Source organism: Taudactylus pleione, unplaced genomic scaffold (genome assembly GCF_031769625.1).
Source record: "Taudactylus pleione unplaced genomic scaffold, aTauple2 ptg000032l, whole genome shotgun sequence".
Taxonomy (NCBI): domain Eukaryota; kingdom Metazoa; phylum Chordata; class Amphibia; order Anura; family Myobatrachidae; genus Taudactylus; species Taudactylus pleione.
Window position 1 is genome coordinate 48296094 of NW_028284434.1, and position 12897 is coordinate 48308990.

At 42.3% G+C, this 12897-nt stretch overlaps 1 protein-coding gene across 9 annotated transcripts in view; it reads right to left on the reverse strand.

The window, feature by feature from the left end:
* MAPK8IP3 (mitogen-activated protein kinase 8 interacting protein 3) overlaps window positions 1–12897 on the reverse strand; it is a 107429-nt gene that overhangs the window by 43691 nt on the left and 50841 nt on the right. For all 9 annotated transcript variants that reach the window (XM_088452066.1, XM_088452073.1, XM_088452071.1 and 6 more), the window contains 3 exons: window positions 12245–12479; window positions 10533–10635; window positions 6885–7003 (listed from right to left, as the gene is read on the reverse strand). In XM_088452066.1, coding sequence (XP_088308192.1) covers window positions 6885–7003; window positions 10533–10635; window positions 12245–12479 — 457 coding nt within the window. The remainder of the gene's footprint in view (window positions 1–6884; window positions 7004–10532; window positions 10636–12244; window positions 12480–12897) is intronic.

Genomic DNA, 12897 nt, shown 5'->3' on the forward strand with positions numbered 1-12897 from the left:
GTATATACATATTTAAGTGCAGATTTTTAGAAGTAGAGATGTTGTCCATAACAACCAATCAGCACCTTATAGAAGATAATAGCTGGAATCTGATTGGTTGCAATGGGCAAAATCTCCACTTATGAAAACCCGCACTTTAGTAAATATACCCCGTAATATCCGCACCTGCTGTCACTTACTCACAACACACTGATCATGTGTCACTATGAGCTGGTATCACACTAGGCTACGGATGGAGACACTAGAAGATACTGGATTTAGGTAGGTGTTGCTCCATGCGATTTTTAGCCGCACAGAGTAGGATAGTCTGTTTCTGACAGATCTCTTGCACCTAGCAAGGGGCTGGAAAAGTTGCAACCAATCAGCTTGAAGATAACATTTATCAAGTTACAGTGTATGTTAGTTAGAAGCTGATTGGTTGCTATGGGAAACGTCTCCACTGTTCCACTTCTACACTCTTATCGCTGCTTGATAATTCAAACACACTGTCTGCAAACATGATGAATCCTGATATTATTACCCTGGAAGATAGCTATACATATATATTTTTCTTAGCATGGCACATACAGTAAGTGTCCACTTTTACCCTGCAATAAGTTCATCTTATTTCGCCAAACCACACATTGCAACAATATATTTGGCCCTATTAATATAATTTATGCAAACTGTAATTACAGTGACGGGCTTTGTGCACCACGTGAATTTAGCCTTTTTACTTTAATGCTGAATAACGCATACTGGGCCTGATTCAGAGACGGACGCCCACTCTGAATCAGGGCATTTTTTTTTTTTTTGTTCAGCCTCCTGGCTGCTCGCATAGCTGTGGGTGACCACCCACAGCTATTGCGAGCGGCCAGGTCATTGGTCGCGATGGTCAAGACCATCGCGACCATTGGGCTTGCGACGAGACCTTTGCGGTAGGGTCTCATGGCCGCAAGCCCCAGAGAGCCGGAAGCTCTCCCACTGACATCACTGGTGATGTCAGTGGGGCCGCCCCCAAACGGCAGGCGTTCCTTCGGGAACGCCTCCGTTTGGCCAGCTACCCCCCCTGCCCACCTACCAAACGGGGCGAGCTGTCAATCACCATCAACAGCTCGCCCCCTTTGGTGCGAGACCCGGAGCGACGGAGCACGTGTCGCTAGCCGGGTCTCACGCATGCGCACGATGGAGCCGGCTCCGTCGTGCGCATGCCCAGTGGTCAAACATCGACCCGGTTGCGAGCGCACAGCACTTGTGCCCGGGTCTGAATCAGGCCCACTGTGTGGTCCCCACATTGTGGGCGTGGCTTAAAAAAGAGTTAGGTCGAAGTGTCCCTAAACGTATTTATAATAGCCTGGTAACCATAATGTTCTATATACCAGGAGCATCCCTGTCACTAGTTAATTGATAGGCTGCATTTTAATACAAGTGTTTAATATGGCTATCTCCAAAGTGTATAGGTGACATGTGCACTAATATGGCTGTCTCCACAGTGTATAGGTGACATGTGCATTAATATGGCTGTCTCCACAGTGTATAGGTGACATGTGCACTAATATGGCTGTCTCCAAAGTGTATAGGTGACATGTGCATTAATATGGCTGTCTCCACAGTGTATAGGTGACATGTGCATTAATATGGCTGTCTCCACAGTGTATAGGTGACATGTGCACTAATATGGCTGTCTCCACAGTGTATAGGTGACATGTGCACTAATATGGCTGTCTCCACAGTGTATAGGTGACATGTGCACTAATATGGCTGTCTCCACAGTGTATAGGTGACATGTGCACTAATATGGCTGTCTCCACAGTGTATAGGTGACATGTGCACTAATATGGCTGTCTCCACAGTGTATAGGTGACATGTGCATTAATATGGCTGTCTCCACAGTGTATAGGTGACATGTGCACTAATATGGCTGTCTCCAAAGTGTATAGGTGACATGTGCACTAATATGGCTGTCTCCAAAGTGTATAGGTGACATGTGCACGAATATGGCTGTCTCCAAAGTGTATAGGTGACATGTGCACTAATATGGCTGTCTCCACAGTGTATAGGTGACATGTGCATTAATATGGCTGTCTCCACAGTGTATAGGTGACATGTACACTAATATGGCTGTCTCCACAGTGTATAGGTGACATGTGCACTAATATGGCTGTCTCCACAGTGTATAGGTGACATGTACACTAATATCGCTGTCTCCACAGTGTATAGGTGACATGTGCACTAATATGGCTGTCTCCACAGTGTATAGGTGACATGTGCATTAATATGGCTGTCTCCACAGTGTATAGGTGACATGTGCATTAATATGGCTGTCTCCACAGTGTATAGGTGACATGTACACTAATATGGCTGTCTCCACAGTGTATAGGTGACATTTGCATTAATATGGCTGTCTCCACAGTGTATAGGTGACATGTACACTAATATGGCTGTCTCCACAGTGTATAGGTGACATGTGCACTAATATGGCTGTCTCCACAGTGTATAGGTGACATGTGCATTAATATGGCTGTCTCCAGTGTGTAGGTGACATGTGCACGAATATGGCTGTCTCCACAGTGTATAGGTGACATGTACACTAATATGGCTGTCTCCACAGTGTATACTGTAGGTGACATGTGCACTAATATGGCTGTCTCCACAGTGTATAGGTGACATGTGCACTAATATGGCTGTCTCCACAGTGTATAGGTGATATGTGCACTAATATGGCTGTCTCCACAGTGTATAGGTGACATGTGCACTAATATGGCTGTCTCCACAGTGTATAGGTGACATGTGCACTAATATGGCTGTCTCCAGTGTATAGGTGACATGTGCACGAATATGGCTGTCTCCACAGTGTATAGGAGACATGTACACTAATATGGCTGTCTCCACAGTGTATAGGTGACATTTGCATTAATATGGCTGTCTCCACAGTGTATAGGTGACATGTACACTAATATGGCTGTCTCCACAGTGTATAGGTGACATGTGCACTAATATGGCTGTCTCCACAGTGTATAGGTGACATGTGCATTAATATGGCTGTCTCCAGTGTATAGGTGACATGTGCATTAATATGGCTGTCTCCAGTGTATAGGTGACATGTGCACGAATATGGCTGTCTCCACAGTGTATAGGTGACATGTACACTAATATGGCTGTCTCCACAGTGTATACTGTAGGTGACATGTGCACTAATATGGCTGTCTCCACAGTGTATAGGTGACATGTGCACTAATATGGCTGTCTCCACAGTGTATAGGTGATATGTGCACTAATATGGCTGTCTCCACAGTGTATAGGTGACATGTGCATTAATATGGCTGTCTCCACAGTGTATAGGTGACATGTGCACTAATATGGCTGTCTCCAAAGTGTATAGGTGACATGTGCACTAATATGGCTGTCTCCACAGTGTATAGGTGACATGTGCACTAAAATGGCTGTCTCCACGGTGTATAGGTGACATGTGCATTAATATGGCTGTCTCCAGTGTATAGGTGACATGTGCACGAATATGGCTGTCTCCACAGTGTATAGGTGACATGTACACTAATATGGCTGTCTCCACAGTGTATACTGTAGGTGACATGTGCACTAATATGGCTGTCTCCACAGTGTATAGGTGACATTTGCACTAATATGGCTGTCTCCACAGTGTATAGGTGATATGTGCACTAATATGGCTGTCTCCACAGTGTATAGGTGACATGTGCACGAATATGGCTGTCTCCACAGTGTATAGGTGACATGTGCACTAATATGGCTGTCTCCACAGTGTATAGGTGACATGTGCATTAATATGGCTGTCTCCAGTGTATAGGTGACATGTGCACGAATATGGCTGTCTCCACAGTGTATAGGTGACATGTACACTAATATGGCTGTCTCCACAGTGTATAGGTGACATGTGCACTAATATGGCTGTCTCCACAGTGTATAGGTGACATGTGCATTAATATGGCTGTCTCCAGTGTATAGGTGACATGTGCACGAATATGGCTGTCTCCACAGTGTATAGGTGACATGTACACTAATATGGCTGTCTCCACAGTGTATACTGTAGGTGACATGTGCACTAATATGGCTGTCTCCACAGTGTATAGGTGACATTTGCACTAATATGGCTGTCTCCACAGTGTATAGGTGATATGTGCACTAATATGGCTGTCTCCACAGTGTATAGGTGACATGTGCACGAATATGGCTGTCTCCACAGTGTATAGGTGACATGTGCACTAATATGGCTGTCTCCACAGTGTATAGGTGACATGTGCACTAATATGGCTGTCTCCAGTGTATAGGTGACATGTGCACGAATATGGCTGTCTCCACAGTGTATAGGTGACATGTACACTAATATGGCTGTCTTCACAGTGTATAGGTGACATTTGCATTAATATGGCTGTCTCCACAGTGTATAGGTGACATGTACACTAATATGGCTGTCTCCACAGTGTATAGGTGACATGTGCATTAATATGGCTGTCTCCAGTGTATAGGTGACATGTGCATTAATATGGCTGTCTCCAGTGTATAGGTGACATGTGCACGAATATGGCTGTCTCCACAGTGTATAGGTGACATGTACACTAATATGGCTGTCTCCACAGTGTATACTGTAGGTGACATGTGCACTAATATGGCTGTCTCCACAGTGTGTAGGTGACATGTGCACTAATATGGCTGTCTCCACAGTGTATAGGTGATATGTGCACTAATATGGCTGTCTCCACAGTGTATAGGTGACATGTGCATTAATATGGCTGTCTCCACAGTGTATAGGTGACATGTACACTAATATGGCTGTCTCCACAGTGTATAGGTGACATGTGCACTAATATGGCTGTCTCCACAGTGTATAGGTGACATTTGCATTAATATGGCTGTCTCCACAGTGTATAGGTGACATGTGCACGGATATGGCTGTCTCCACAGTGTATAGGTGACATGTGCACTAATATGGCTGTCTCCACAGTGTATAGGTGACATGTGCACTAAAATGGCTGTCTCCACAGTGTATAGGTGACATGTGCACGAATATGGCTGTCTCCACAGTGTATAGGTGACATGTGCATTAATATGGCTGTCTCCACAGTGTATAGGTGACATGTACACTAATATGGCTGTCTCCACAGTGTATAGGTGACATGTACACTAATATGGCTGTCTCCACAGTGTATAGGTGACATGTGCACGAATATGGCTGTCTCCACAGTGTATAGGTGACATGTGCATTAATATGGCTGTCTCCACAGTGTATAGGTGACATGTGCACTAATATGGCTGTCTCCACAGTGTATAGGTGACATGTGCACAGATATGGCTGTCTCCACAGTGTATAGGTGACATGTGCACTAATATGGCTGTCTCCACAGTGTATAGGTGACATGTGCACTAATATGGCTGTCTCCACGGTGTATAGGTGACATGTGCACTAATATGGCTGCCTCCACAGTGTATAGGTGACGTGCACTAATGGTGTATAGCTGTTGATGCATACAAGTTAATAAGCCTTCCACCAGCACAAACAAAAATATAACTGCTAGAAATGTAAATGGCTCTGGCACCAGTTAGTAAGTAAACGAGAGCCGGTGTCTTTAAGAGCCGGTGAATTGCAGACACCAGTGATTTACCAGCCAGGAGAGGAAAACGCCATTCACTCAGGAGTAAAGTGGGAAATGGGAACATAGTGAGGAGTAAACAGAAAGGAGGTGCAATGATGGAGTATACACACCTGAGAATTCTCCTACGAAGACCATCCAGCGTGACATGTGGGATGGGGGAGGGGCGGAGGGAGGAAGAGAAGGGTAATAGAGGGAAAGACTGGGTCAGTCAATGGCTTCAACCAACAAAATAATACTCTTAATAAGAAGAACATGCAATGGATATGTAACTTTCACATCATACCACAGATCACAGGGTGACACATAATGCAAGTGCAAACACTGACTATAACCTTTGGATCAATAATGTAGAGAAGCAAATAAAGTACATTTTTATAGGACAGAATGATGTGTTTGATTCTAGTTCCACTTCACAAATAGTAATACCAGTAAATACTATATAATTGGAGGTTCTCTCTTACTTGGCTCTCCACTGCCCTCTACTGCCTACTGATCAAACTGCAATGAATTCAAAAATGCTCAGGATAAGCCATTCAAAACACAGATAAAACATATGAGAGGAAAGTAGGAAGTGGCAAGACTAAGGCCCCCATACACGGTGCAATATGCACCTTGCGATGCGACGGGCGATCCGATGGCCGACATATCGGGCGCTCCCCACACACGTAGCGATCCACTGCCCGACCGTCCGATATGCCGGCACCCCCCTCCCCCACCCATATATAGCTGCATGGGATCGTACATCGCATCCCCAGAACCAGTGAACATGCAGTAAGATCGGGAGGTGCGATGCACGATTATATCGCACCGTGTATGGGGGCCTTAATTCATGGTTTCACAAAGTCGAAACTTTAGGTACGTAACAAGCTATATAATATCACACCTGTGCATATAAAGCTCAAACTGTTTTTTTGAACAAATAAAATAATCCATACATTTTTTAGATTTGATCCAATATATTTTGAAGGCAATGAATACAGATTTTATTTCTATTGGCACAGGGCATCCACTCCTAGGACCGGAAGTAGCCAATCTCATAACAATTGGTGAATTCCAAAGGTTTTGTCATAGCTGTGGAACTTGCAAACAAACAAAAGAAAAGCAATGACTGCAATCGGTAATGAGTTTGATTAGAATGGACAATAACTATCCTCCATGCTGAAAAATTAAATCTGCCAATAATCAGGGCCAGAAGACAGACACAAAGTAAAAAGAACACACATAGTATATGATATTACACACACACATATATCTCATTAATGCACTTTTTTTGCTTACCAAGCAGATCAGCTCCTTCATCAACATCACCGATGACCTCCGACCCTGCCGTTGACAACTCATGGTACAAAGAATCAGTGTTGATTCCAAAGGCTTTGTTTACAATTCCTTGAGTGGGACTGGACGATAAATTATATTGAACATATCAAACACATCTTAGGAAATGAGGGTTTAGTGTAGCTATGAATGGTTAAGCTTATCACAGCTAAATAAATTATACAGTAAACATCTCCTGACCAACTCAATACACTTTAACCACAGGACAGTTACTAAAATGCTAAAATCATAATACAAAGACACTAAAACGGTAAAGTTATAATACAAAGACACTAAAATGCTACAGTCCCTAGATGAAGACACTAAAATGCTACAGTCCCTAGATAAAGACATTAAAATGCTACAGTCCCTAGATAAAGACAATAAAATGCTACAGTCCCTAGATAAAGACATTAAATACAGACCCTAGATAAAGACACTAAAATGCTACAGTCCCTAGATAAAGACACTAAAATGCTACAGCCCCTAGATAAAGACACTAAAATGCTACAGTCACTAAATAAAGACACTAAAATGCTACAGCCCCTAGATAAAGACACTAAAATGCTACAGCCCCTAGATAAAGACACTAAAATGCTACAGTCCCTGGATAAAGACACTAAAATGCTACAGTCCCTAGATAAAGACACTAAAATGCTACAGTCCCTGGATAAAGACACTAAAATGCTACAGTCCCTAGATAAAGACACTAAAATGCTACAGCCCCTAGATAAAGACACTAAAATGCTACAGTCCCTAGATAAAGACATTAAAATGCTACAGCCCCTAGATAAAGACACTAAAATGCTACAGTCCCTGGATAAAGACACTAAAATGCTACAGCCCCTAGATAAAGACACTAAAATGCTACAGACCCTAGATAAAGACACTAAAATGCTACAGCCCCTAGATAAAGACACTAAAATGCTACAGTCCCTAGATAAAGACACTAAAATGCTACAGCCCCTAGATAAAGACACTAAAATGCTACAGTCCCTGGATAAAGACACTAAAATGCTACAGTCCCTAGATAAAGACTCTAAAATGCTACAGCCCCTAGATAGACACTAAAATGCTACAGCCCCTAGATAAAGACACTAAAATGCTACAGTCCCTGGATAAAGACACTAAAATGCTACAGCCCCTAGATAAAGACACTAAAATGCTACAGTCCCTAGATAAAGACATTAAAATGCTACAGCCCCTAGATAAAGACACTAAAATGCTACAGTTAATTGCGTACGGGATCACAGACATCTGCGTTTGAGCCGCTACCTCCCCGTTGCTGTCCACAAACAGTCCCTGTCAATCACTTTGTAAATAAATGCGCAGGTTCTCAAACTCGGTCCTCAGGACCCCAAACAGTGCATGTTTTCCAGGTCTCCTCACAGATCACAACTGATATAATTAGCTCCACCTGTGGATCTTTTAAAATGTGTCAGTAAGTAATGACTACACCTGTACGCTTAATGGGTGACCTGGAAAATGTGACCTGTGTAGGGTCCTGAGGACCGAGTTTGAGAACCTCTGATCTAGACGCATGCGCACGTTACAGATAACCGCCCAACTACATAAATATCAGCAATGGGTACATCTCTGAATTAGGCCCATAATTAGTTGAGTGATACTGTGTGACCCCTCTATTAAAAGTGTGGGACAGTGAAATGACCTAATTTTGAGGTCACACTATTCTGGTCATAGGGCCTGATTCAGCAAGGATCGCTATTGCGTATGCAGCTGCGAATCCTGATACAGCTGTGTGCCTGCCACATGGCAGCGGGCATAGAGATGCTGCTTTCTCATATCCATACTACGTCGCACTCCGGCGTATACATCGGTAACATCGACGGACATCCGGCCATCACGAGCAATAACAGCAGGTCTGACCAGCCGCAGAAACTGATATATTTCAATATTTTATTACATGTCTATTTATTTTGGAATATCAACCTATGCTATTCTATCAAATGTTTCTTCCCACAGGCACCAGGACATGACGTGTGTATTTATATAAACTATATTGTCCTAAGTGGGTGCACTGAGGGATCCTCTGAGCAGGAAGGCATTTTATGCTTGTATTTGTCTACATTATATGTGTCAATCATTGTTCTGGAGATTTTTCTGACCTATACTAATTTATGGTTGTATTCATCAACGTACATCCATACTTGCCTACTTTTGAAAAAGCATTTCAGGGAGATTGTGAAAGCAGCACCTATGAGCGCGTGTTACAGTGGGCGTGTACTGATAAATCTGAGAGGTGTGTCCTAAACCTGACTTACATCCAAATGTAAACCAGCCCAAAAGCAGTTAGTAGGATCTGTTTGTTGCTGAAAACACACTAATACTTTTCAGAAATTCATAGGGATCATTGTGCCTTATAATAACCAATGCAAGGAAATGACACTAATGATCCCATTTTAATGTATATATCTCAGCTTCATAATGGGGGTAAGGATGAAATGAGGGAGATTGCTGGACTCTTCAGGGAGACAGGGAGATTGCTACTATTTCAGGGAGTCTCCCTGACAATGAGGGAGAGTTGGCAAGTATGCGTACATCTGAAGTATTATTATGAACAGATTGACTTTTACCTATCAATATTCGCCATCATCCAGAATATTTAACTCTATGAGTACATATCTCTCATAGTTTCCTTTATTGGCAAATCTTTGTCAATATCTATAGATATTATATGTATGTCAACCTTATATTTGATATTATATGTATGTTGTATGTCAACCTTATATTTTAGAATTATAACTATTAAAAGTTAAATCTTCATTTTTCATTTATATCTTGAGTGCCTCCAACAAAGAGTCTTCTTTTTCTTTTTTCTATATATCCAGCCGCAGAAACTGCAAGTCTCCTCGCACGCAGTGAATACTCAAGGGGCATATGCAATCGCAGTGGCTAAGTTATGCAAGCCCATGAAACGGCGTTCAAACCCACAGACACGCCTGCGTATTTATGACCACTCCCCCGTCAGCACCCCCAAACGCTCACAGCCTGTCACTCACTCTGCGATGGGTTCCTCTGTGCGTCCGTAATCGCAGCGTGCGTGCAATAGTGAACAATCGGCCGATCTGCATACGCAGCTGAATCAGGCCCACACACTGGTTGTATTTAAGCTTATTTGTGGAGACAAGGGCATTTCCTCTACAAGGAGAGGGGCTTATTTTTAGTGCAACATTTCCCTATTGTAGTTGTATTCACATTTCAAAGTTTTTGTCATAATAAGTTGTATAGTGCCGATCCAAGAGTGGTGTATTATTTTGTTATACTAAATGAACCATAATGAAACTACCCAAATTCTATGCATTTCACATAATTTCAGTACTTATTTCATATATATTTTTTAAATACACTCTGCCTAACTTATATCCTGAGACTGTATCTAGTGTAAAACTTTTGCACTTTGCTATAGCAAATATATGTTTAATGTCTGAATCTCTGAAACCGCGTTGGCCTCCAATCTAGCTGGAAAATAAAACTATAGAAAAGGTATACCGCAAATGCTCTTTGTCAATGGGCTAGCGCTGTATCTAGACAACACTCTGGCTCTTTATTATTGTGACTTTATTTTATACTATACACTATTTGAGCCTTTACCTGTTCCCTGAGCGTTCCAGGCGGGGGTCCTGGCACATGTCCACCTCTGGGGTTGAATCGATGATGTCTTGGACATCCGACCACTCATCACTGCTTCCCATACCTGTACAAGAAGCAATTAAGGAGTTTAATCATATTTTAGTAAAATGTAAACTATGACTAACACTTAGAATACATCTACGTAAACGTTCTCTTGGACAATGGGCTAAAAGATACTTTGGGCCCCATTTAACAACGAAGCATAACCCCTTTAGAACTCGCTAAAAGGATTTAGGGATTTACTAAGCAGTGTTAGGAGAAGTGAAAAGTGATAAGGTGCCAGCCAATCAGCTCCCAACTGTCATTTTTCAAAAACAGCCTGTGAGATGGCAGTTAGGAGCTGATTGGCTGGCACAACTGCCATCTCACAGGCTGTGTTTGAAAAATGACACTGCTTAGTAAATAGACCCCTAAGGGTGAAAAGTGATAAGGTGCCAGCCAATCAGCTCCTAACTGTCATTTTTCAAACACAATTGTAAAAGAAAATGTGGGAGGACTAAGCCAGCCACATAAGACTCTATAAGGAGAGCACTCAAAATAGCAGGTTATCATCCATTATTACCTGATTAAAACTTAACCTTTAATTAGTTTATTAAGGACAAGATAAAACAGGCCTCACGGTTACACACAACGAATATCAAACAAATATAGATAACTTGACAGAACTACAGTATACTAGAATCAATGTAGTGACATATTTATTTTAAGGCGAAGTATTGGAAAAGTTGCAAAAATACATTACTAACATACAAGTTAAAAATGTCTAAATGTAAAAAATACCAGGTACAATATGATATGTCAATAATTGGTCCCTAAATAGGACATAGGATGACCACCTTCAATAATAGGTCTACAGCAAAAAAAAACCCTGATATAAAGTGATGAAAGTTGGGTGTATCCAGATATGCAACTAGGCTCTGCTGTTCCCTCTCATACTATGTAGAGGAGAGGGAATGAGAGATCTGCTAGTGCACTTCTTTTCAAGGGTGATTCTCTAATCACTTTTTTATAAGGTGAATTGAAACCTGTGCGGTGTCTCCTAACACTGATTAGTAAATAGATCCCTAAGTCATCTAAGATTACAGCTGTTTGTCATTGTATGGCTCTCGCCATCTTTAAATGGTGAGAGCGTTGAGGTCCCCATTGCCAGCAATGAGGACCGGGCAGCAGCCTTTCCGGTTTCAGCGAAGCCTTCAAGGCACTTCCGAGTCCACGCTGGGTTATTCAGTCCTGCACATGCACAAACAGACCATCACATATGACAGAGAAGCCCGTCTCTGGCACCGATAGGCTGCCAGCGGCTGCGTGGTGGATACACCGACGAGAAGGACGTCGCTGGACCTCACCAGTGGCATATTAGTTTTTGTATCGCTGCAATTCTAAACGAAATATGCCGCTGGTATTTAATATCGTTGTTAAATGGGGCCCATTGTATGCAAATCCATGAAGACAGATGAGCAGTTTCTATTTATTATATTTCTGAGTTATCAATGAATGCAAAACTCCATCATTCTCATTATTAATGTTGTTATTAATGTTGTTAAAATGATTTACCATAAAAAAATAAATGTCTAATTGGCTAATGACCTGAATATAGTGTTTTGTACGTTTGAGAGTGAGATCATATCAGGTAATAGAAGACTTTCTCTATGTTTACAAAATGGTGGTCTTACCTATGCTAACATTTCTCATCTCCTGGTTAACCTGGACTTCCATGTTATGGCTGTTTCGTTTTTCACGTGACCTCTTGCTTTTGCCCGTCCTGCCATAGTCCTGTAGGGGATGGAGACTCTCGTGTAGCGGTGTCACAGCGGCCGACGGGACGGATGAGGTGGGGGTATTAGATTTTGTACCAGTGGTGCTTGGGGTAGCTGCCACCGAAGACTGGCCAGACTCAGACATCTCGTCCTGACAGAAGGTGGAACAAACAATAACAAGACAATAGTGGTCAGTGGTCATGAAGGTGAGTTTTGTATGAGTCCCATCACCACCATTATTAGGCATTCAGAGATGTGGGCTAAACCAGAATTCAAAGTTAGCCTATGAATTTCACTTAGGAGAGAGTTCCCTCAAGAACTGTATTTGAATACTGGTTCTTCCCACAAAATGGCTGCCTTTAATGTACATAGACGACAAACACAATTTAATAAAGTAATTTCCCAATTGCTAGACACCAAACAGACTGGAAAACAGACTGGTAGTGACCAAGATGAGTCTGGAAATGAATGTAGTAATGGGATTACACCAGAAAATAAGGACTCACAAGGTGCTTTGCATGGGATTCTGGATATGTGTGACATGTTTGTCCAAAATAACTTACAGTATG